This window comes from Kogia breviceps, chromosome 12 (genome assembly GCF_026419965.1).
Source record: "Kogia breviceps isolate mKogBre1 chromosome 12, mKogBre1 haplotype 1, whole genome shotgun sequence".
Classification (NCBI taxonomy): Eukaryota; Metazoa; Chordata; class Mammalia; order Artiodactyla; family Physeteridae; genus Kogia; species Kogia breviceps.
Window position 1 is genome coordinate 77,746,559 of NC_081321.1, and position 25,137 is coordinate 77,771,695.

The 25,137-nt window shown below is 35.8% G+C and overlaps 1 protein-coding gene across 15 annotated transcripts in view; it reads right to left on the bottom strand.

Annotated features, from left to right (window-relative positions):
- CEP83 (centrosomal protein 83) overlaps positions 1-25,137 on the bottom strand; it is a 142,426-nt gene that overhangs the window by 72,639 nt on the left and 44,650 nt on the right. For all 15 annotated transcript variants that reach the window (XR_010835866.1, XR_010835867.1, XR_010835868.1 and 12 more), the window contains 2 exons: positions 10,515-10,607; positions 8,535-8,666 (listed from right to left, as the gene is read on the bottom strand). Coding sequence is in view for 4 of the 15 variants with exons in the window: in XM_067009871.1 (XP_066865972.1) it covers positions 8,535-8,666; positions 10,515-10,607 (225 nt within the window). In the remaining 11 variants the exon portion in view is untranslated. The remainder of the gene's footprint in view (positions 1-8,534; positions 8,667-10,514; positions 10,608-25,137) is intronic.

Genomic DNA, 25,137 nt, shown 5'->3' on the forward strand with positions numbered 1-25,137 from the left:
AGGTGATTTAACTTAAAGATTCAGTTGTTTAAAAAAAAGAAAAAAGAAAAAGAAAGTTAGAAGCAACAGCTACAAACAGCACCTGGGGTTGTTGTAGCCAGGATGAGCTTAGAAGGCTCACTCTAAGCCAAAAGGACTTAAAGTAATGCTCTGCAGCCGGGGCAAACATGGCTCAAGAGACAACTGATTGCTCACATTGCTATAAGTGAATCTAAGAAGTGTGAGACCTCCACCTCAGGGCAGAATGTTTTCCTCATCTATAAAATGAGAGGTTAGAATGAGGCCCTCTAAGATCCTATTCAGTTCTAACATGTAGTGATTCCAGTTTGGTTTTGGACATTAAATTGAAGCTGAATTAAAGATGTCAATGGGAAATATAGGTAGAGCTATCCACAGCAGGCAAATGCCATTTCTTCCCAGAAAATAAAATTTATTATAGAAGGGAGCTGTAAAATTCAGAGTCAAGCCCTCAAAAACTCAACTAATTAGTGTCTGTTTTTCCTCCCATCCTTTACATAAACATTACCCCCAAGGTTTGACCCCCAACTACCTTTTTCCCTCCATATTATCTTTCCTTCAGCCAGGTGTGTGACTTTGTGGAAGTCACTTTTTCACTTTGGCATCAGTTAGAATGAAGGGCTGGACTGGAAGATCTTTAAGAAACCACTTAGTTTTTGCATGAGGAAATCCAAATATTGTTCTACTGTGCTATCAGAGGTGTGGCAGCTCATAGATATGAAACTCGGGTTCAAACAATGGTGCCCTTTAATGAGTACTTAATATGGATCAAGTGCTGAGCTAAGTGTTATATATAAAATTGCATTTAGTAACAATAATTTATCTTGTAGTCTTCATTTTACATATGGGATCAGAAAGCTAATGTTCATGACCAGCATGTTTCCTATGTTATTGCTTCCTCCAGTAGTTTTAAAAGGCATCTATGTGATAGTTGAAGTGAGACCTGAAGCTCTGGACTGAGCTAGCTAATAGCAAATTCAGGATTAGATCTCACAGTTATAACCCCTTAACAAGAGTTCTCTACCAAGTCACTCCTCCCAAAACTGGTGATCACTGCCTTCTAACTTCTCTATTCATTCGTTCATGCAACAAATATTGAGTACTTACTGCGTAGGTGGCACTGCTCTAGGTATTAAGGATACATTAGAGAACCTAGCAGATAAGCAGAGACAGCCAGCTGGCTCTCAGTATCTAACAGGATTGATTGCAGGACCTGCTACAGATACCAAAAACCAAGGGCTCAAATCAGTCCTCTGTATGGGCGGGTTCTACATCTGCCGATTCGACCAACCGTGGATTGTGTACAGTTGACCCTTGAACAACATGGGTTTGAACGGTGTGGGTCCACTTATATGCAGTATTGTATGTGTATTTATTTTTTAAAATCCAGGTATAAGTGGACCCACACCATTCAAACCCCATGTTGTTCAAGGGTCAACTACAATCATAAAACCTCTGTTCTGGAGGAGCTCATATTCAATCACTGCTATCCATTCTCTGGGTAAAGATCTTGGACACAGCCTCAGCTCTCCCCTTTTCCTCCAATCAGATTCACATGTCATCTCCCTTGAAGTCCTGAATTCCCTAATGACATATGATGTTCAACATCTTTTCAAGTGCTAATTTGCCATTTGTGTATCTTCTTTGGTGAGATGTTTGTTAAGGTCTTTGGCCCATTTTTTAATCCAGTTGTTTGTTTTCTTATTGTTGAGCTTGAGTTCTTTGTATATTTTGGGTAACAGTCCTTTATCAGATATATCTTTTTCAAATATTTTCTTCCAGCCTATGCCTTCTCTTCTCATTCTCTAGAGTGTCTTTCAGAGTGGAAATTTTTTACTTCAATGAAGTCTAACTTATTATTTCTTTCATGTATCAAGTACCATATCTTGGTGGTGTATCTAAGTCATCACCAAACCCAAGGTCATCTAGGTTTTTCCCTACATTATCTTCTAGGAGTCTGATAATTTTAAGTTTTACATTTAGGTCTATAATCTATTTTGTGTTAATTTTTGTGGAGTTGTATGCTCTGTGTCTAGATCCACTTTTTTTTTTTGCATTTGCATATCTAGTTGTTTTAGCATCATTTGTTGAAAAGACCATTTTTCTCTACTCTGCCTTTTCTCCTCTGTCAAAGAACAGATGATGATATTTCTATGGGTCTATTTCTCAACTCTCTGGTCTGTTCTATTAATCCGTTTGTCTGTTCTTTTGCCAACAGCACACTCTCTTGATTACCATAGCTTTATAGTCAGTCCTTCAACTTTGTTCTTCTTCAATATTGTGCTGGCTATTCTGGGTCTTTTGACGCTCTCTATAAACTTTAGAATCAGTTTGTCAATATCCACAAAACTTGTTGGGGTTTTGATTGGGACTGTACTGAATCTACAGATCAAGTTGGGAAGCACAGACATCTTGGCAACATTAAGTCTTCCTCTCCATGAAGGTAAAATATCACTCTATGCATCCTTTGATTATGTTCATCAGATCTTCATTTAGATCTTGTACATATTTATTTTAAGTATTTCATTTGGGGGGATGCTAATGTAAATGATATTATGTTTTAAATTTCAGATTCCACTTGTTGATTACTGTCATATAGGAAAGTGACTGCTATTTGTACATTAACCTTGTATCCTGCAACTCCACTGTAAAAGCTGGATTAGTTCCAGGAGTTTTTTATTGATTGTTTCAGATTTTCTGCACAATTGTGTATCTGTAATCAAAGACAGCTCTATTTCTTCCTTCCAAATCTGTATGTCTTTTATTTCCTTTTCTTGTCTTATTGTATTAGCTAAGACTCCAGTACAATAGTGAAAAGGAGTGGTAAGAGGGGACATCCTTGCCTTGTTCCCTGATTTTAGTGGGACAGCTTCTGGTTTCACACCACTAAGTATGACGTTAGTTGTACTTTTTTACAGATGTTCTTTATCAAGTTGAGGTAGTTCCCCTCTAGTCTTAGTTTGCTGCAAGTTTTACCATGAATGGGTGTTGGCTTTTATCAACAACTTTTTCTGTATCTATTGATATGATGATGTGATTTTTCTTATTTGGCCTATTGATGTGATGAATTACATTAGTTCATTTTCTAATGTTGAACCAGTTTTGAATGCCTGAAATAAATCCTACTTGTTCATGATGCATTATTCTTTTTATACATTGTTGATTTCAATTTGCTAATATTTTGTTGAGGATTCTTTATTATTTTTAAAATTTATTTTATTTTATTTATTTTGGGCTGCATTGGGCCTTCGTTGCTGCACACGGGTTTGCTCTAGCTGCGGTGAGTGGGGGCTACTCTTCATTTTGGTGGCTTCTCTTGTTACAGAGCATGGGCTCCAGGAGTTGTGGCGCACAGGCTTAGTTGCTCTATGGCATGTGGGATCTTCCCAGACCAGGGTTTGAACCCATGTCCCCCTGAATTGGCAGGCAGATTCTTAACCACTGTGCCACGAGAGAAGCCCTTTGTTGAGGATTCTTGCATCTTTGTTCATGAGAGAGTTTGGACTATAGTCTTCTTGTAACGTCTTTGTTTGGATTAGGTATTAGGGTAATTCTGGCTTCATGGAATGAATTAAGAAGATTCCTTCTGATTCTATCTTTTGAAAGAAACTGTAAAGACGGGGTATAATTTCTTCCTTAAATGTTTGGTAGAATACAACTATGAACCCAGTCTTTTTATCCTGGATGTCAGACATTGTGAATTTTATTTTTATTTTATTTTATTTTAATGCTAGGTTCTTTTGTATTCCTTTACATACTTTTAAATCTGTTCTATTATTCAGTTAAGTTACTTAGGAATAGTTTGATCCTTTCAAATCTTTCTTTCACACTTGTTAGGCAGAACCAGAGTAGCCACTATTGTGGGGTTAATTTGGCCCTACTACTGAGATAAAATCCTTCTGAGTTTTCTATGCAATGCACCACACATTAGGTGGCCTTTCCACTCTGGTGGACATAAGATGAGGCAATCTCAGAGCTCATTTTACTTGTTTCCTTCTTTTAGGGATCACTACCTTGTACTGCCTGTTTTCTAGTGTCTAAAAACCACAGTTTCCTATATTTTGTCCCAGTTTTTAGTCAGCACCTTAATTTAAATTCAGTCCCTAAAACTCTACCATGGCCAGAAGCAGAAACCCCCAGACTACCTAGATTTGATTCCTGGCTCTACCACCTACTAGCTGTCCAACCTTGAACCAGTCTCTCAGTGCTTCATGAGCGTTTTCTCATTTATAAAATGGGAATAATGAGTATCTAATCTCTAGGGTTGCTGACAAAATTCAAAGAATTATAAAGTGCTTCTCCCAGTAAATTAAATACAAATTTGTTCTCTTTCACTTCTTCAACTTCTGTAGCTTCTCATTTACAAATATGAAATCTATTTAAAAATATCTACTATATTTATTATGAAAATTAGTACTACGATTAATGCTGTCAGGTACTAATAGTGATAATACCATTAATTTGAATATTTACTATTTGTCAGGGATTATGGTAAACATTTTGCACATGAAATTCCAAGTTCCCTGATCTTTGTTTTTAAAATCAAGTTAGCTTAACTTTTTATATTCCTATTATTCCAAGTTTCCCCCTTTTCCCCTATATGTATTAGAATTGATTTTTCCTGTATCAATGATGGAAAACAAAAACATTTTCTCATTTATTTACACTAAGAAGATGGTAGCACTTAAATTATTTACAGATTTAAAGTTCATGTTTTACTCTAATTTTGGAAGATAACATCTCCTTTCCTTAAACTCCTTACTTTCTCCTAGTAAGAGAAAGATAGTACTAAGAACTTTCATGTATTTGCGTTCAAACATAAATATGGGAAGATCAGACGATGGGATGCAAGAACTGCTGGGAAATGAGGTGATGTTCAGTGTCTTTAGAAGAATTCTACTCAAACTGAACAAGAGAATAGGGATAATAAACATATGCCTTTTTCAGGCCCTGAGAGGTCATGAGTGTAGTAAAAGAAAGATAACTAACCATGACTGATAGGAAAAGCTAGGGCAGAGAGCACCTGAAAGCAGAGCAGTCAGAATAATGGTGAGCTGAAGATGGGGGATGCAGGCACTGTAATGAGATATGCCCTCAAAATACTTAGAGGATCTAAGTGCAGACATGACACTGAAAACTCTAACATGCTCAGGTAAAGGACAAGATCGTATACTCAGGAAATCTCAGCATGCTGTCTAAGCACTTTAATTTATTAAATCTTCAAAACAACTCCATGAGATAGATACTACTGATAACACTATTTTATAGATGAGGACACTGATGCACAGAGAAGTTAAATCAGTTCCCCATGTCATGCTAAATGAACATCTAAAATGTTTAAAATTTTACAGGCAAAAAGTTAAGTTTTTGAGATATTCAAAACTGTATTCACAGAAAAGTTTAATGAGTAAAATTTCACAAACCTCTTTCTAAAAGTTTGCTAAAATCAATTCCAGAGAATTCCAACTGTGAAGTAATTTAATTTTAATTTGGGAGACTTTTATCTGTTGTAATGTATCAATAGTTCAGAGTAATCTGAGAAGGGTGTTAAGTTAGAGAACTTGGAATATTTCAGATAACGGAACCCACCTGGACCTAAAGCAGCACTCCAGGTAGAACTTCAAAACCTATCAGAACAAAAAAGAAGTGTTTTGAGAGATTTCATGATGTCTACCGACAAACATGTCAGGATAAGGACCCAAAGAAGAAGTGCATTATCAGTTCTGTGCTACCAGTGCTAAAATGAAAAAACAGCATGTGGTAACAGGGACCCAAAGAAGTTCTCCTTTTTTGCCATAGGAAATTTGGCTTTTCACCAGCCCCATACAAGCCAAGGTAGAGCTCAGCCAGTTTGGAGAGCATGATGGAATAATCTCAGAGACCTATCACTATGTATTGTGTCACTGACAGTTTTTCATATGATGCAGTGCTCACTGCCCTTTCTCTAGATCTTAATATCTCCATTGGATTACTCTTTCAGTCATTCAGGCTACATTACAATCACCTGTACCTAAAACTCTTTGTACTGCTCTTCATTACTATTTGCAGAATAATATAAAATCAGAGTCCTAATAAAATATAAACATAGTACCACTTCCAAATAACAACTATATATGTAACTTCAGAATTTCATCTGTATACAGCCAAATGCACTGAGAAATCATGCCATTATCTTTTTCATAAAGATATCTTCTTTCATATACTTTTTAAACTAATTCAAAATATCATGAGGGACATGTGAATTCCTAGAGTGCTCCTCAGGAAAACACTAACAAAATCTTCCTCAAGTACTCCCCCATGAAACAAAACACTAAAGAATATTCAGTTATTTCTTTTATCTGTAGAAGTGAAAACATACAGTATTGTGTGAGTCCTTAATTAATGCAAGAAAATCCAATTATTTTTAGTACACCAAGCTAATATATTTTGTACCAGTTAAAATTGTAAAATTGATAGATGGCAAGAGTAGGCTTTACTTTGAAGTTTTACTGCTGTTTTGTGTCCACATCATCTCACTAGTTTTTACTTTAATTGTAAAGAGAAACTGGAGTGTAAAGATAAGTGATGGAATGAAAGCAGATACCCAATTATCCACTAATATTACTCCTGCATAATCAACTACGAAGTAGAAAGGAGAGAACTTCAGTCTTTTTTTTTCACAACTCACACACACACTGTATTTTATTTTTACAAGAGATAAACTGACACCAAGCATTGTAAATGGACGACCACAACAAAAACAATGATTGCAATTACCAAACACGAAACACACTCATACAAGAACTTCAGTCTTATTAGAAAGTTTTACTTTTCTAGCCTTTACTAATCATAGCTTCTTAGCTAGCCGTTTATCTCCAGATTTCTAAGAATGTCATAAGACATTCCAATTAGAAAATTATTTAAGATGCCACTGGCATCTTAATATTTTTAATATCATTTAGTCTTTCATGGGTGAAAAATAGAATAGCCACCAGGTTTCAGATGCAGGTTTTATTCTTTTAAAAAAACAATAAAACTAGAAACTACAGAATACAAATAATCATTACCAGATAAACATCAATATTAGATTTTAAAAGCAAAGTATAAAATAAAGCACCACTATCTTCAGCCTCAGTAGTTACTCTTCAATAAACTAAATCTACGTTTTAGGTTGGAAATCTTTTTATCATTCTTTTTTTTCCACAGGAAAATTTTTATATGTAGCTCCTTTAAGTCTATCGTAATTACAGACTCAAAATCTTTCAATATCTTACATAATATAAATCAATTGATCTCTCTACAATATTACAGTGGTTAGATGGCCCCTAATTAGCAATAGCAACCTCAAATCATTAATAATTTGAAACTTAAAACTCTGGGCTAGGAGTTGGGGTACCTGAGTTCTACTGTTAACTTGGCTGCTGAGTTTCTGTGAGACTATGGGCAAGTCACTTATCTTGCGCTTCAGTGTTGTCATTTAAAATGGAGAAAATAAGACGATCCTACTTCATTATCACTGACCATAATAGACATGAGATCATATGTAAAAAAAAAAAAAAAAAAAAAAGCCATAAATAATTTTTTTAATGGAAAAGACTATAATTATTTATGGTTTTTTGGTACCAAATTCTTAATGGACTCAAATGATCCAAAGTTCATTCAACTTCTTACATTTCAAACAATCATGGAGCAATCTGCTCACTGTTAAGAAGAAATCAGTCTGATCCAATTAGTAATTGGTAAAGAAAGGAGAGTATATTTTAGCTCTTAATTCCAAATAAAGTCAATGCAATAAATGTATTATGAAGATGTGTTTGTACACAGAATGCTTCATGTAAGTATGGACAACAAGCTATTTTAATAAATTCAACTAGCATTAGATTTCTTATTTAAATATAGCAACATAAAACTGATATTTCTCCCTTTCCATCCTGAAAAATCACCTAAAAGCAACGTGAAGAAAAAGAGACACAAACCTCGTTTTTGGCAAAATTAGGAGACAAACGACAAAATGAGAAGAGAGGCTGCCAAACTTAATAGACAGAGAATAGGAGTATAGGCTATAGGCATCAGAGACAGAATGTTGCAGCTGTAGATGCCAGAAAGAACAAAGTGATGGTGATGGGCACACACTAATGTATAAACCCCTTGTTTGTAGCAGTGGAAACAAGGAGCATGGGCTGACAGTCAGAGCTCTCCTGAACATGGTTTGAATCCAATAAGTAGAGGGGGACAGTGCTAAATAAGCAATCACACAGACTATCTATCTGTCTCTGCTATCTATCTCCACTGACTGGGGCAAAATAAATTTTCTTCATCTTTTCCTCTTTTAATAGTCCAAAAAGAACATTCACCAGAAAAATGTTGCTATAGAGCAGATGAAAATCATGACAAATACTTAACCATTAATTAATAAAACAATTATGCAATCAACTTTAAGTTAATCAACTTTAAGTTGAGATTCACAAAAAATATAAAATCATAAAATTTTATTGACTAGCAGGATAATGACTAAACTAGTATAATCAGTCACTCACCTCTGATTCATATTTTATTTTTTCTTCTTCTAAAACACGTGCAAATTCTTCTTTCTGGTGTTCAAATTCTGATTTGAGAAATGTATGTTCATAGCGAAGTTTATTATATTCAGCTCTATACTTTTCTACTTCCTAAATTAAAAGAAGATTGTAATTTATCACAAATTTATAAATGAAATTTGTACTCACTTCAAAAATCACCTTTTCAAAAATTTTAAGTTGTTTTATACTAACAACTATTCTAAAAGTAAAAATTAAGCTTAACAGAAGTATAAACAAACCTTGGAAAAGTTCTCATGACAAGAATGCTACTACAAACAGAACGAGCACACTCCTGAAAAGGTATCAGTAAAGCAAATTGTCATTCAATTAATCTTATTTCCTCACTGATTCTAATAATAAAAATGTATTAGCATGTCAAAACTTTTGACCTCTGGGCTTAATAAAATAATATTTTAAAATGTAACACACCTTTCAAAATAGATTTTTAAAATTAATTTTAATATAAAATATCCCTTTAAAAGTCAAAAAGGATGAATTCTAAGGAAGTAAATGATTATTTGAATGTTTAGTACAGTAACTCAAGGTTCAGCCAAATATTACAATGATAGTCTAATTCAACACACCAGTCTGAAGTATATATGTAGAAACAACTCTCCTGACTAACCAAGAACACATGCAATGCCTATGCTCCAAATTTCTGCTTCCTAACACTTCAAAAGCTGCTGGCATTCTGAATCTCAATAAAAACTCAGGCAACAGAGCAGGAAGATGGAGACACTATTCCAACATACAGCAGGGAATTAACAAGGAAAGCACACCTCCTAAAATACTCAGCTCACTATAAATCTTTAGTTGAAAGATTTCTAAGCCTGTTTACAAACCAAGAAAGTGGGTTTTGTGATTTTATTAGAAACATACTTTAAAAAAAAAAAACATGCTTTTTCTTAACTTGATCACCTACCTCAGATTTAAGTGATTTTTTATAATCCAAAATTAAATCTACGAAACCATAATGCTCTGGTTACCCACCAGGATGATATTCAAAAGATGACTTTATCAAGCCAGAAAATCATTTATAAAAAAGAGGATTCCCACAACTGTTTTGTGCAATGACAGCATCACTAGTCTACACTTTCCAAAGGGGACCATTTTGAGGGGGACAATATTCATTTGTATGTATAAGGCCCAGTATGTTTATTAAATAAGGTAACATATAAAATGTCTAGGATAGTACCTAATATGGTCAATATCTGTCATCTCTTCCTGTTCCCTTTAGTAAACATTTAGTCACATTATACCAACATTTCATATGAGGAGACTGATCTCAATCTGAAGAAAAACTAACAAATTTTTACTTTTCTGAGGCTGCATGAAATTCATTCATTCATTCATCAAACATTAATTGAGCACCTGTTGTATGCTAGGAAGTGTTTTAGGAACTTGGATTGTAACAGTGAATAAAACCAGATAAAGGTTCCTCCTCTCATATAACTTACATTCTAGCAGTTGTAAAAGGGAAAATTTTAAAAACAAGCACAATAAATATTATATAGCATATTAGAAGATTATAAATACTAGAGAAAAATAAAAAGTAGAGCAGGGTAAATGGGTATCCAAAAGTCTAAAGAGTGACAGTAAAGGCAAGTTGCAATATTAAAAGGAGGCAGGGGTTGGTCAAAGTTGGCCCTACTGTAAAGGTGAAATTTCAGCAGACTAGAAAAAGATGAGAAAATTAGCCAAGAGATATGTAGCAGGAATAACAGCTCAGGCAAAGACTTGAAATGCACCATTTCCGAAGTGCCAAAGAAACACCAAGAAGGCCAATGTGGACGGTGCAGTCTTAAAAGGCTGCTATAAGGACTCTGAGTAAGAATGGAAGCTATTGCAGGGCTTTTGAGTAGAAGAATGATGCTTTTGCTCAAGCTTTGCACAGTCACATGAAGATAAATGCACAGTCCTTCTATACAAATTACTTACTTCATCCAGACGCCTAAAACATTCTCTCATTGGAGTTTCTAGTTCCTGTTGTATTTCAGCTCGTAACAATTCCAACTTTTGTGGACTTAATACCTAATATGTAGAGAAATATAAAACAATTCTAAATATGAAATCACAAATATTAAATTGAAGAATCAGACAAATTTCAAAGCTTCTCTCCTAACTATGACAATGAAATTAAACTAATAGAAATTTCATGATACACCTAATTTTACAATAACCATTATATAAATAGAACCATCATTTGAAACAAAGAAACTCAATTTCAAGCTCTCAGAGATGTCCACAATTCCATTAACATGAGGTAAAGACAATCACTGATTATTATTATTGTTATTAATAGGAAAAACTATGTTGGCACCTAAGATTATCATGTTGGATACAGTGGCTGATTCTATTTTCTAAAGCAAGCAAAATAAAGATATAACAATTTGGTATACCACAGGAAATTCTTCAGACTTATTTTCAATCTGAGAAAGCTGATATTTACCAGCAAAATTAATTTAGGCTCCTCCATGTTATACTCTTATAGAACTCATATTTCAGTAAGTATTTATGTAAGCTCCTTAAAAAAACACACAGTTAGTCTTTAGTCACCATGTGTTCCCAAAACCACACACTACTGCCTAGCACAAAGGAAACACTCGATTACTCCTTGAATCAATTAATTAATGAATACTGGTTGTAAAAAAAAAAAAAATTTAAAAAAGACCTAGTTTGTATTTACATTAATCTCTGAAAACTAAGAATAATATTCATTTATTTATTCATCAATACTCCAAATATCCCAAAAACTTTACTGAATGAATGCCTACTATATGTAAAGCATTGTGCAACATACTATAATCTACATAATGCATGTAAATTCCTTACATGCATTTATGTATTTAATCCCCACAACAATCCAGAATATAGCTACATTATCATACCCCTTTTCATCAAAACTGAAACACACAGAGTCAAACTTGCTAAAGATTACAAAACCTCAAAGGAAGTATATCTCTCCCCATAAAAAGTTCAAATTTTCAGGTGAAAAATAATTTATACATATGAATACCTATAAAAATAGGCAATACAGACTTACCAGAAAGGTAAAGATGAACAAAAAAGATATTTAGAACAGAAAGAATGGCACATAAAAGGAATGGGAAAACTAAAGCTTAGGTAGAACCCAAAACAAAAAAATGGATAAAATATTCAATTCCCTGGGGAGAAAAATGATCCTCAAAGGTGACCTAAAGGCATTTTAGATAGAACCACCCTAAGCACTACAGAAAATTTAGAATCCTGGGCCCCTGTGTTAATGTTGGTAGTAATCTCTAGACTCTATGACACCAAGGCCATGCTGACACATTTCCGTTAAACACCACCCTGGAGAGCTGCATCCTGGCTGGAAACAAAAGGGAAAGAGGTGGGAGCCACATAGTGGAAGCTTCCTGAACACCAAGTTCATACTCTTACAATTTACTCAGTATTTAAATTTTTTCCTTTTACTTAAAATGAATAAATTACATAAATAAAATAATTCAAACAAAATAAAATATAATATTAAAAAACTAAGTCTTGGGCTTCCCTGGTGGCGCAGTGGTTGAGAGTCCGCCTGCCGATGCAGGGGACACGGGTTCATGCCCCGGTCCGGAGCCTGTGCTCCGCAACGGGAGAGGCCGCAGCAGTGAGAGGCCCGTGTACGGCAAAAAAAAAAAAAAAAAAAAAAACAAACCAAATAACTAAGTCTTCTTCTCACTTCAGTCATCTAGTTTCCCGTTTCCCTCTTAGGAAGCAACCACTGTCAATAATTTATGTATCCTTCTTAAAGCAGTGTACAGATATATAAGCATATATACTACTTCTAATTTTTCTATAAAGAAAGGCATACCATACACATTTTTCTGTACCTTGCTTATTCACTGAAGGTTTTTAAGCTTAAGAACAGCATTACCATATGTGTATTTTAGGAAGAAGCAAGATGGATCAAAAGTTTTGATGGGAGAGAACTGGTGACCATGGGAAGGAGAGGCAGTGAACGGGGCTAAAGAAATCAGATGGAAAGATCCTGTTATAATATGGTTTATGATGTCAAGAGTCTGTAATAATTTGAAGTCCAAAGTGAGAAGGAATGGTAATTTAAAAAGAATAAGTAAATTTTATTTGGATGCTTTTTCAAACAAACCAACTTTAAAAATAACAAACAAGCAAAACTGTGAGAAAATTAGGAATATGTGAACAAAGACACAACACTAAGAGGTTCAAAGAAATAAGTACTTTAGGTATATAAATGGTATTGTGGAAACACTTTTGAGGAACTGCTTTGGTATATAATAGAGATGTATACTAAAATATTTAGGGTTGAGATGATATGATTTGCTTCAAATTAATCCAGAGGGGTTGAGAGACAGAGGCAAAAGTGTTAGAAGATAAAACAAGACTGGTTCAGAGATGGTAATTACTGATGCTGGGTGATGGGTATGTGGGGATGCATCACACCACTCACTATACTTCTGTACTTGTTTGAGATTTCCATAATTAATTAAAATATTTTAATTAAAAATAAAAGTACTTCCACTGCCAGCAGATGGCACAGAGACCAGGTTTACCCTCCTGCCTGAAACAAATAAAAGACTGAACAAAAAACAAACAATGGTTTTCAAGACAATGGACATAATGAAGCAAGAAAGATCCCTAAGAGACAGAAAACACAGAAGGTGAGCTTTGCAAAAGCTTCCTGACCATGGCAAAGGACGACCTGAAAGGATCAGAGGGAGGAGTATTTAGAGCTCACACAGAGTTCCTTTTCCCAAAAGCCAGACTTAAAACTTCATTTCAGAGAGATATGAGTAGAGTACTCAGAAGGGTCACAGCAGTGGGAAATAATCAGCACTAAACACTAATTTGTTCTCACTTAAAAAATCTTAAAAGTAAGACGCAGAATGATAAAACTGTTTCCAAGGAACTGTGTCCCAGAACAAAACTTAAGAATATTTACCAGAATACAAAAATATCTATCACTCACCAAAGTAAAATTCACAATGTCTAGCATCCAGTAAATATTTACCAGGCATAAAAGACCTAAGAATAAATTTGACCAAGGATAGGAAAACCTGTACACTGAAAACTATAAGACACAGATGAAAAAAACTGAAGATACTCAAAAATGGAAAAATATTCCATGCTCATGGATTGGAAGAATATTGTTAAAATGTGCATACTACCCAAAGCAATCTACAGATTCAGTGCGATCCCGACAAAATGCCAGTGGCAGATTTCACAGAACCAGAAGAAATAATTTTAAAGTTTGCATGGAACCACAAAAGACTCTGAAGAGCCAAAACAATCTTGAGAAATAAGAACAAAGCTGGTGGTATCACACTCCCTGATTTCAAACTATACTACACAGCTATAGTAATCAAAACAGTATGATACTGGCACAAGAACAGACACATAGATCAATGGAACAGAATATAGAGAGCCCAGAAATAAACCCATGCATATATGACATTTAATCTATGACAAAAGAAGAAAAAAATACACTGCAGAAAGGACAGTCTCTTCAATAAATGATACTGGGAAAACTGGACCACCACATGCAAAAGAATAAAACTAGACAACTATCTTACACCATACACAGATTAACTCAAAATGGATTACAGACTGGAATTCACGGCCTGAAATAGCCTCTTCAATAAATGATATTGGGGAGGAGACTGGTTCAAGATGGTGGAGTAGAAGGACGTGCGCTCACTCCCTCTTGGGAGAGCACCGAAATCACAACCGTTGAACAATCATCGACAGGAAGACACTGGAATTCACCAAAAATGATACCCCACATCCAAAGACAAAGGAGAAGCCACAATGAGACGGTAGGAGGGGTGCAATCACAATAAAATCAAATCCCACAACAGCTGGGTGGGTGACTCACAGACTGGAGAACATTTATACCACAGAAGTCCACCCACTGGAGTGAAGCTTCTAAGCCCCACATCAGGCTTCCCAACCCAGGGGTCTGTAAATGGGAGGAGGAATTCCTAGAGAATCAGACTTTGAAAGCTAGCGGGATTTGATTGCAGGACTTCAAACAGGACTGGGGGAAACAGAGAGTCCACTCTTGGAGGGCACACACAAAGTAGTGTGTGTGTGCATACTGGTGCATCGGGACCCAGGGGAAGGAGCAGTGACCCCATAGGAGACTGAGGCAGATCTACCTGCTAGTGTTGGAAGGTCTCCTGCAGAGGCGGGGGGCTGTGTCTCACCGTGAGGACAAGGACACTGGTAGCAGAAGTTCTGGGAAGTACTCCTTGGTGTGAGCCCTCCCAGAGTCCGCCATTAGCCCCACCAAAGAGCCTGGGTAGGCTCCAGTGTTGGGATGCCTCAGGTCAAACAACCAACAGGGAGGGAACCCAGCCCTACCCATCAGCAGACAAGTGGATTAAAGTTTTACTGAGCTCTGCCCACCAGAGCAACACCCAGTTCTACCCACCACCAGTCCCTCCCATCAGGAAACTTGCACAAGCCTCTTAGAGAGCATCAACCACCAGAGGGCAGACAACAGAAGCAAGAAGAACTACAATCCTGCAGCCTGTGGAACAAAAACCACATTCACAGAAAGACAGACAAGCTGAAAAGGCAGAGGGCTATGTACCAGATGAAGGAACAAGATAAAACCCCAGAAAAACAACTGAATGAAGCGGAGATAGGCAACCTTCCAGAAAAAGAATTCAGAATAATGACAGTGAAGCTGAACCAGGACCTCGGAAAAAGAAAGGAGGCAAAGATCTAGAAGATGCAAGAAATGTTTAACAAAGACCTAAAAGAATTAAAGAACAAACAAACAAAAATAAACAATACGATAACTGAAATGAAAAATAAACTAGAAGGAATCAATAGCAGAATAACTGAAGCAGAAGAACAGATTAAGTGAGCTGGAAGACAGAAAGGTGAAATTCACTCCAGCAGAACAGAATAAAGAATGAAAAGCAATGAAGACAGCCTAAGAGACCTCTGGGACAATATTAAACACAACAACATTCGCATTATAGGGGTCCCAGAAGAAGAAGAGAGAGAGAAAGGACCCCAAAAAATATCTGAAGAGATTATAGTCGAAAACTTCCCCAACATGGGAGAGGAAATAGCCACTCAAGTCCAGGAAGCACAGAGAGTCCCAGGCAGGATAAACCCAAGGAGAAACACACTGAGACACATGGTAATTAAACTGGCAAAAATTAAAGACAAAAATTACTGAAAGCAGCAAGGGAAAAGCAACAAATAACATGCAAGGGAATCCCCATAAGGTTAACAGCTGATCTTGCAGCAGAAGGGAGTGGCATGACATATTTAAAGTGCTGAAAGGGAAAAACCTACAACCAAGATTACTCTACCGAGCAAGGATCTCATTCAGATTTGATGGAGAAATCAAAAGAGTTACAGACAAGCAAAAGTTAAGAGAATTCAGCACCACCAAACCAGCTGTACAAATGCTAAAGGAACTTCTCTAAGTGGAAAACACAAGAGAAGAAAAGGATCTACAAAAACAAACCCAAAACAATTAAGAAAATGGTAACAGAAATATCCATATTGATAATTCCCTTAAACGTGAATGGATTAAATGCTCCAACCAAAAGACACAGGCTCTCTGAATGGATACAAAAACAGAACCCATATATATGCTGTCTACAAGAGACCCACTTCAGACCTAGGGACACATATAGATTGAAAGTGAGGAGATGGAAAAAGATATTCCATGCAAATGGAAATCAAAAGAAAGCTGGAGTAGCAATACTCATATCAGATAAAGTAGACTTTAAAACAATGAACATTACAGAGACAAGGAAGGACACACGAGCACCTCAATACATAAGGCAACTGCTAACAGGTATAAAAGGAAATCGACAGTAACACAATAGTAGTGGGGGACTTCAACAACACCTCACTTACACCAATGGACAGATCATCCAAACAGAAAATTAATAAGGAAACAAAAGCTTTAAATGACACAAAAGACCAGATAGATTTAATTGATATTTATAGGACATTCCATCTGAAAACAGCAGATTACACTTTCTTCTCAAGTGCGCACAGAACATTCTCCAGGATAGATCACATCCTGGGTAACAAATCAAGCTTGAGTAAATTTTAAAAAACTGAAATCATACCAAGCATCTTTTCTGACCACAATGCTATGAGATTAGAAATCAATTACAGGCAAAAAAAACATTAAAAAAACACAAACACATGGAGGCTAAACAATACGTTATGAAATAACCAAGAGATCACTGAAGAAATAAAAAAATACCTAGAGACAAATGACAATGAAAACACGATGAGCCAAAACCTATGAGATGCAGCAAAAGCAGTTCTAAGAGGGAAGTTTACAGCAATACAATCCTACCTCAAGAAACAACAAACATCTCAAATAAACAATCTAACATTACACCTAAACGAACTACAGAAAGAACAAACAAAACCCAAAGTCAGTAGAAGGAAAAAAATCATAAAGATCAGAGCAGAAATAAATGAAATAGAAACAAAGAAAACAATAGCAAAGATCAATAAAATTCAAAGCTGCTTCTTTGAGAAGATAAAACTGATAAACCATTAGTCAGACTCATCAAGAAAAAGAGGGAGAGGACTCCAATCAATAAAATTAGAAATGAAAAAGGAGAAGTTACAACAGACACTGCAGAAATACAAAGCATCCTAAGAGACTACTACAAGTAACACTGTGCCAATAAAATGGACAACCTGGAAGAAATGGTCAAATTCTTAGAAAGATATAACCTTCCAAGAATGAACGAGGAAGAAATAGAAAATATAAACAGACCAATCACAAATAATGAAATTGAAACTGTGATGAAAAATCTTCCAGCAAACAGAAGTCTAGGACCAGATAGCTTCACAGGTGAACTCTATCAAACATTTAGAGAAGAGCTAACACAAATCCTTCTCAAACTCTTGCAAAAATTTGCAGAGGAAGGAACACTCCCAAACTCATTCTACAAGGCCACCATCACCCTGATACCAAAACCAGACAAAGATACTACAAAAAAAGAAAATTACAGACCAATATCACTGATGAATACAGATGCAAAAATCCTCAACAAAATACTAGCAAACAGAACCCAACAATACATTAAAAGGATCATACACCATGATCAAGTGGGATTTATCCCAGGGATGCAAGGATTCTTCAATATATGCAAATCAATCAATGTAATACACCATATTAACAAATTGAAGAATAAAAACCATACGATCATCTCAATAGATGCAGACAACGCTTTTGACAAAATTCAACATCCATTTATAATAAAAACTCTCCAAAAAGTGGGCAAAGAGGGAACCTACCTCAACATAATAAAGGCCATATACGACAAACCCACAGCAAACGTGATTCTCAACGGTGAAAAACTGAAAGCATTTCCTCTAAGATCAGGAAGAAGACAAGGATGTCCACTCTCGCCACTATTATTCAACATAGTTTTGGAAGTCCTAGCCATGGCAATCACAGAAGAAAAAGAAATAAAAGGAATACAAATTGGAAAAGAAGAAGTAAAAAGGTCACTGTGTGCAGATGACATGATACTATACATAGAGAATCCTAAAGATGCCACCAGAAAACTACTAGAGCTAATCAATGAATCTGGTAAAGTTGCAGGATAAAAAATTAATGTACAGAAATCTCTTGCATTCCTATATACAAATGATGAAAAATCTGAAAGAGAAATGAAGGAAACACTCCCATTTACCATTGCAACAAAAAGAATAAAATACCTAGGTATAAACCTACCTAGGAAGACAAAATACCTGTATGCAGAAAACTATAAGACACTGATGAAAGAGATTAAAGATGATGCAAACAATGGAGACATATACCATGTTCTTGGATTGGAAGAATCAATATTGTGAAAATGACTACACTACCCAATACAATCTACAGATTCAGTGCAACCCCTATCAAATTACCAATGGCATTTTTTTACAAAACTAGAACAAAAAATCTTAAAATTTGTATGGAGACATAAAAGACCCCAAATAGCCAAAGCAGTCTTGAGGGAAAAAAGTGGAGCTGGAGGAATCAGTCTCCCTGACTTCAGACTATACTGCAAAGGTACACTAATCAAGACAAAATGTACTGGCACAAAAACAGAAACATAGATCAGTGGAACAAGATAGAACGCCCAGAGATAAACCCACGTACCTATGGTCAACTAATATATGACATAGGAGACAAGGATATATAATGGAGAAAAGACAGCCTCTTCAATAAGTGGTACTGGGAAAACTGGATAGCCACATGTAAAAGAATGAAATTAGAACACTCCCTAACACCATACACAAAAATAAACTCAAAATGGATTAGAGACCTAAATGTAAAACCAGACACTATAAAACTCTTAGAGGAAAACACAGGAAGAACACTCTTTGACATAATTCACAGCAAGATCTTTTTGATCCACCTCCTAGAATAATGGAAATAAAAACAAAAATAAACAAATGGGACCTAATGAAACTTAAAAGCTTTTGCACAGCAAAGGAAACCATAAACAAGACGAAAAGACAACACTCAGAATGGGAGAAAATACTTGCAAATGAATCAACGGACAAAGGATTAATCTCCAAAATACATAAACAGCTCGTGCAGCTCAATATTAAAGAAACAAACAACCCAATCCAAAAATGGGCAGAAGACCTAAATAGACATTTCTCCAAAGAAGACATACAGATGGCCAGGAAGCACATGAAAAGTTGCTTAACATCACTACTTACTAGAGAAATGCAAATCAAAACTACAATGAGGTATCACCTCACACCAGTTAGAATGGGCATCATCAGAAAATCTATAAACAACAAATGCTGGAGAGGGTGTGGAGAAAAGGGAACCCTCTTGCACTGTTCGTGGGAATCTAAATTGATACAGCCACTATGGAGAACTGTATGGAGGTTCCTTAAAAAACTAAAAATAGATTTACCATATGATCCAGCAATCCCACTACTGGGCATATACCCTGAGAAAACCATAATTCAAAAAGACACATGCACCCCAATGTTCACTGCAGCACTATTTACAGTAGCCAGGTCATGGAAGCAACCTAAATGCCCATTGACAGATGAATGGATAAAGTAGATGTGGCACATATATACAATGGAATATTATTCAGCCATAATAAGGAACAAAATTAGTTCATTTGTAGAGACGTGGATGGATCTAGAGACTGTCATAGAGAGTGAAGTAAGTCAGAAAGAAAAAAACAAATATCATATATTAATGCATATATGTGGAACCGAGAAAAATGGTACAGATGAACCGGTTTGCAAGGCAGAAATTGAGACACAGGTGCAGAGAACAAACATATGGACACCAAGGGGGGAAAGTGGTGGTGGTCGGGGTGGGGTGATGGTGTAATGAATTGGGAGATTAGAATTGACATACATATACTAATATGTATAAAATGGATAACTAATTAGAGCCTGCTGTATAAACAAATAAATAAAATTAAATTTAAAAAAATGATACTGGGAAAAAAGTCAGCCTCTTCAGTCAATGATAATGGGAAAACTGGACAGCCACATGCAAAAAAATAATAAAAAACTAGACCACCACCTTACATCATACACAAAATTAACTCATGTTTTAGTGGATCAAACTCCAAAGGAAAGAGAAACAAAAGCAAAAAACAAAGATCAAACTGAAAAGCTTCTGTACAGCAAAGGAAACCATAATCAAAACAAAAGGCAGCTTACTAAATGCGAGAAGTTATTTGCAAATCACCTATCTAACTCAACAACAAGAAAATAACCAAGCAACCCAACTTAAAAATGGGCAGAGAATCTGAGTAGATATTTTTCCAAACAAGACATAAGGCTGGCCAACAGGCACATGAAAAGATGCTCAAAATCACTAATCATCAGGAAAATGCATATCAAAACCATGATATCACCTCATACCTGTCAGAAATGGTGATTATCAAAGAACAATGAATAACGAGGGTTGGTGAGTATATGGAGCAAAGAGAATGCTGTTACACTGTTGGTGAGAATGTAAATTGGTGCAGCAACTATGGAAAACAGTATAGAGGTTCCTTAAAAAAATTAAAAATAGAACTACTATATGATCCAGCAATTCCACTTCTGGGTATTTATCTAAAGAACATGAAAACACTAATTCCAAATGATATATGAACCCCTATGTCCACTGCAGTATTATTTACAATAGCCAAGATATGCAAACAACCTAAGTGCCCACTGATGGATGAATGGATAAAGAGAACATTATACATATGCGCACACACACACACACACACACACACACACACACACACACACACACACAATAGAATACTACTCAGCCATAAAAAAATGAAATCCTGCCATTCATAACATGGCTGGACCTTGAGGTTACGATGCTAAGTGAAATAAGACAAAGAAAGACAAATACCATATGATTTCATTCATATGTGGAATCAAAACACACACACACCAAGGAACGAACTAACAAACAAAATAAAACAAAAACAAACTCAGAGATACAGAGAACAGATTAGTGGTTACAAGAGAAGAGGGGGTTGGGAGGTGAGCAAAATGGATGAAGGGGGTCAGCTTTATGGTGATGGATGATAACTAGACTTGTGGTGGTGATAACTCTGTAGTGTATACAGATGTTGAACCATAGTGCTCTACACCTGAAACTTAAATACAAAAATTTATTTTTTAGTTTAGCAGACATGTAAAGAAGGCTGAATATACTACCTACAATAAATAGGAAAGGAAAACCAACCAACCAACACCAACCCAGAAGTGACAGAGATGCTAAAATTAGCAAAGACATTAATATAGTTACTATAACTGAATTCCACATAAAGCTACAGTAAAGATTGAACATGTCAAGGAAAATATGAAAAAAAATCAAAATTGGACTTCAGGATAAAAACTACAATTTCTGAGATGAAAAATGCACTATGAAATTACTGGCAGATTAGACACTGCAGGAAAAAAGATCAGAGAACTTAAAGACATGATAACAGAAACTAACCAAAATGAAACAGAGACAAAAAAGATTAAAAATAAATAAACAGGGATTTCCCTGGTGGTCCAGTAGTAAAGAATCCACCTTAAAATGCAGGGGATGCGGGTTTGATCCCTGGTCAGGGAACTAAGATCCCACATGCTGAGGAGCAACTAAGCCCGCACGTCACAACTAATGAGCTCACGTGCCTCAACTAGAGAGCCTGCATGCCGCAAACTACAGAGCCCACACGCCCTGGAGCCTGCACGCCACAACTAAAGAAGAGAAAAAGCCGCACGCCACAACTAGAGAGAAACCTGCATGCCGCAACCAAGAGCTCATGCGCCGCAATGAAAGATCCCGCATGCCTCAACAAAGGTCCCATGTGCCACAACTAAGACCCAACACAGCCAAAAATAAATACTTTAAAAATAAACAAACAAACAGAACATCAGTGAGTTATGGGAGAACTTTCAGTGGCCTAATAGCAGAGTCCCCAAAGGAAATCAACTAGGGGGCAGAAAAAAATATTTTGAGATAAAATATCTAAAATTTTTCTAAATTTGATGAAAACTATAAACCCACAGACCCAAGAAGCTCATTAAACCTCAAGCACCAGAAACATGAAGAAATGTGCAAAGCCAGGTCAATCAAATTACTGAAAACAAGCAATAAAGAAAAAAATCTTAAGAGCTGACAAGAAAAAAAGACACACTAGATAAACAGAACAAAGATAAAGGTAACAACAAATTTCTTATGTGACACATAAGCGAGAAGACAGAAGAGCAACATCTTTAAAGTATTAGTGGAAAAAACTGTCAATCGAGAATTCAATACTCAGCAGAAACACCTTTAAACACCATTCATTATATATACATATAAAAGCTGAAAAAATTCTCACCAGTATTTCTGCACTATAAGAAATGCTAAAGTCCGTAAGATGGAAGGAAAATGATACTGATGGAAAAATGTAAACAAAGGAAAAAACAACACTGCAATTGGTAACTACACAGGAGTCTTGTGATCAATGAGGTCTCTGATAAAGAAAAAAATCTATGGTTAGAGATGCTTATCTCATAAGAAACTTATTAACAACAAGCACACACATAAAAAAATCTATCTTCCTCCCCTCTCCCTCTCTCTCAAAGCTGACATACACCAAAGACATAGAATTAGAGGGTTAACTCAATGTCATATTAGGAGGAAATTATGCTGTCTTAGGTTTCTAATGGAATACTGCCACTACTTGTCTGAAAAGAAACTTAAAAGAATGCTTTGTCATACAACCGTCTATGTGTCATTACCTATATTAAATCTATAAAAAATCTTCAATACTCCAACATTTGTCATATTAATAATACAAAACAATATTAACGCATACATGTGGAATCTAGAAAAATGGTATAGATGAACCTATTTGCAGGGCAGGAAAAGAAACAGATGTAGAGAACAGACGTGTGGACACAGCGGGGGAAGGTGCGGGTGGGATGAATTGGGAGATAAGGTTTGACATAAATACACTACCATGTGTAAAACAGATAGCTAGTGAGAACCTGCTGTATAGCACAGGGAGCTCAGCCCAGTGCTCTGTGATGACCTAGATGGGTGGGATGGAGAGGGGGGGAGGTACAAGAGGGAGGGGACATATGTGTACATATAGTTGATTCAGTACATTGTACCTCAGAAACTAACATAACATTGTAAAGCAATTATACTCCAATAAAAAAATAATAATAATATAAAACAGACCAGTATTTTTCAAAGAATATTTTGATTTAAGGGGGAAAATATTGCTGTGCCAGAGATTCTTAAAAGATTAATGACAAACTGAGTAATAAATTTCGCTCTGAGCTTCCTAGCAGGCATATAAAGTGGTAAACATACTGGTTTACACAGTTTTCATTACCTGGCACAAAGAAAGCATATAAATGTTTGGTACAGTAATTTTTTTTAATTTTTATCAGAAACATATAAAATGACTCCCATATTGTTAAAAAAGGTTTTGCTAACATGTTACATAACAGCAATGTAATAGCTAACTTGTTCTAACTGCTTACGACATCAAAGCATCGTACTAATAATTTCTAATCATTGATTCACTGCAACTTTACAATCATCCTATGAGCTAGGCACTATTATTATCCCCACTCACTACAACTACACAAGTGATGCAGAAATATTCTTTAAATGAATGTCTTTTATATTATTTTTCTATGAAGCCAAAGACATATTAAATTCTAAATCAGAAAAGGCATTCTGCAGGTAGAAAATACATATGTATTTTTAAAATAATCATCTTTCATAAAACCTTCATTGGAGTATTTCTTGCTGATTTTACTTTGCTGAATTCACTTAACTCACAATTTGTACAAATTGCAAACACCCACTGAAGCAAATGGCTAAATTGCTTCAATACATGTATTTATGTATAAATGCTTCTTTCAGTTATTTCTGCCAGGTAAATATCACACAGAAATCAGATATGTTTATTTTGAAAAACAAACTTTACCAGATAAATTTTATTTATCAGCAAACATTTGGGAAGTTATCACATGAACAAATATCCAGAGATATTTTGTGTAGGTCCAAAGAACACTGCAATAACCAACAGGGAGGCTACAGGGAGGATGATTTCCTTTCAATATGATAGAGAAAATGCTTAACATACTACAATCCATAAATGGAAGTGTATCACTTTACAAGTTCACTAGGTTCTCTAGCACTGAAAGCACTGAAGCACAGAATGAAGAGCTCTGAGTCATAAGAGTTCCAAACAGGAATTCTGCTTTAAAATTTATTGCCTCACAGTTCTGGAGGCCAGAAGTCCAAAAATCAAGGTGTCAGCTAAGTGTTCCCTCTGAAAACTGTAGGAAGAACCCTTCCTTTCCCTGTCCTAGCTTGTCTTGATGTGCTGGCAATCCTTGGCATTCCCTGGCAGCTGCAACACTTCAATCTCTGCTTCTGTCATCACAGGACGTTCTCTCTGCTCCACCACCACCCATGTGTTTCTGTCTCTATGTCTTTTTTCTTCCTATTACTAAGGACATCAGTCATACTAGATTAAGGGCCTGTCATACTTCAGTATGACTTTATCTTAACCTAAGTAATTTCATCTGCAAAACCCTATTTCCAAATAAGGTCACATTCTGAGGTACTGGGAGTTAGAACTTCAACTTATCTTTTGCGGGACACAATTCACCTCATGACAGATATGAAAAAGAACTAGATGATTATCAACTCTAAGATGCTAAGGCTCTAGATACCTATGAGACAAGTGCAACGTTATACTATATATGAATAGAACAATTCCAACTCGCTCATTTATTCTATTTATTCATGTCATTCATTTAACAGATACTTGCTAGGCACCATCCTGAGCACTGGAGACACACTAAAAAAAAGTTACTGCCCTCATGGAGTCTGTATTTCAATAGAATAAAAACTGCCATTATTTATGAGTAGCTACTATGTGTCAGACACCATACTGAAAATATACAGGTTATAATCTCATTAGTCCTTACAGCAACCCCTGTTAGATAAAAACCTTTATGCCCTTTATCACGTGAGAAAACTAAGGAATAGAAACATAACTATTTGTTGAAGGTC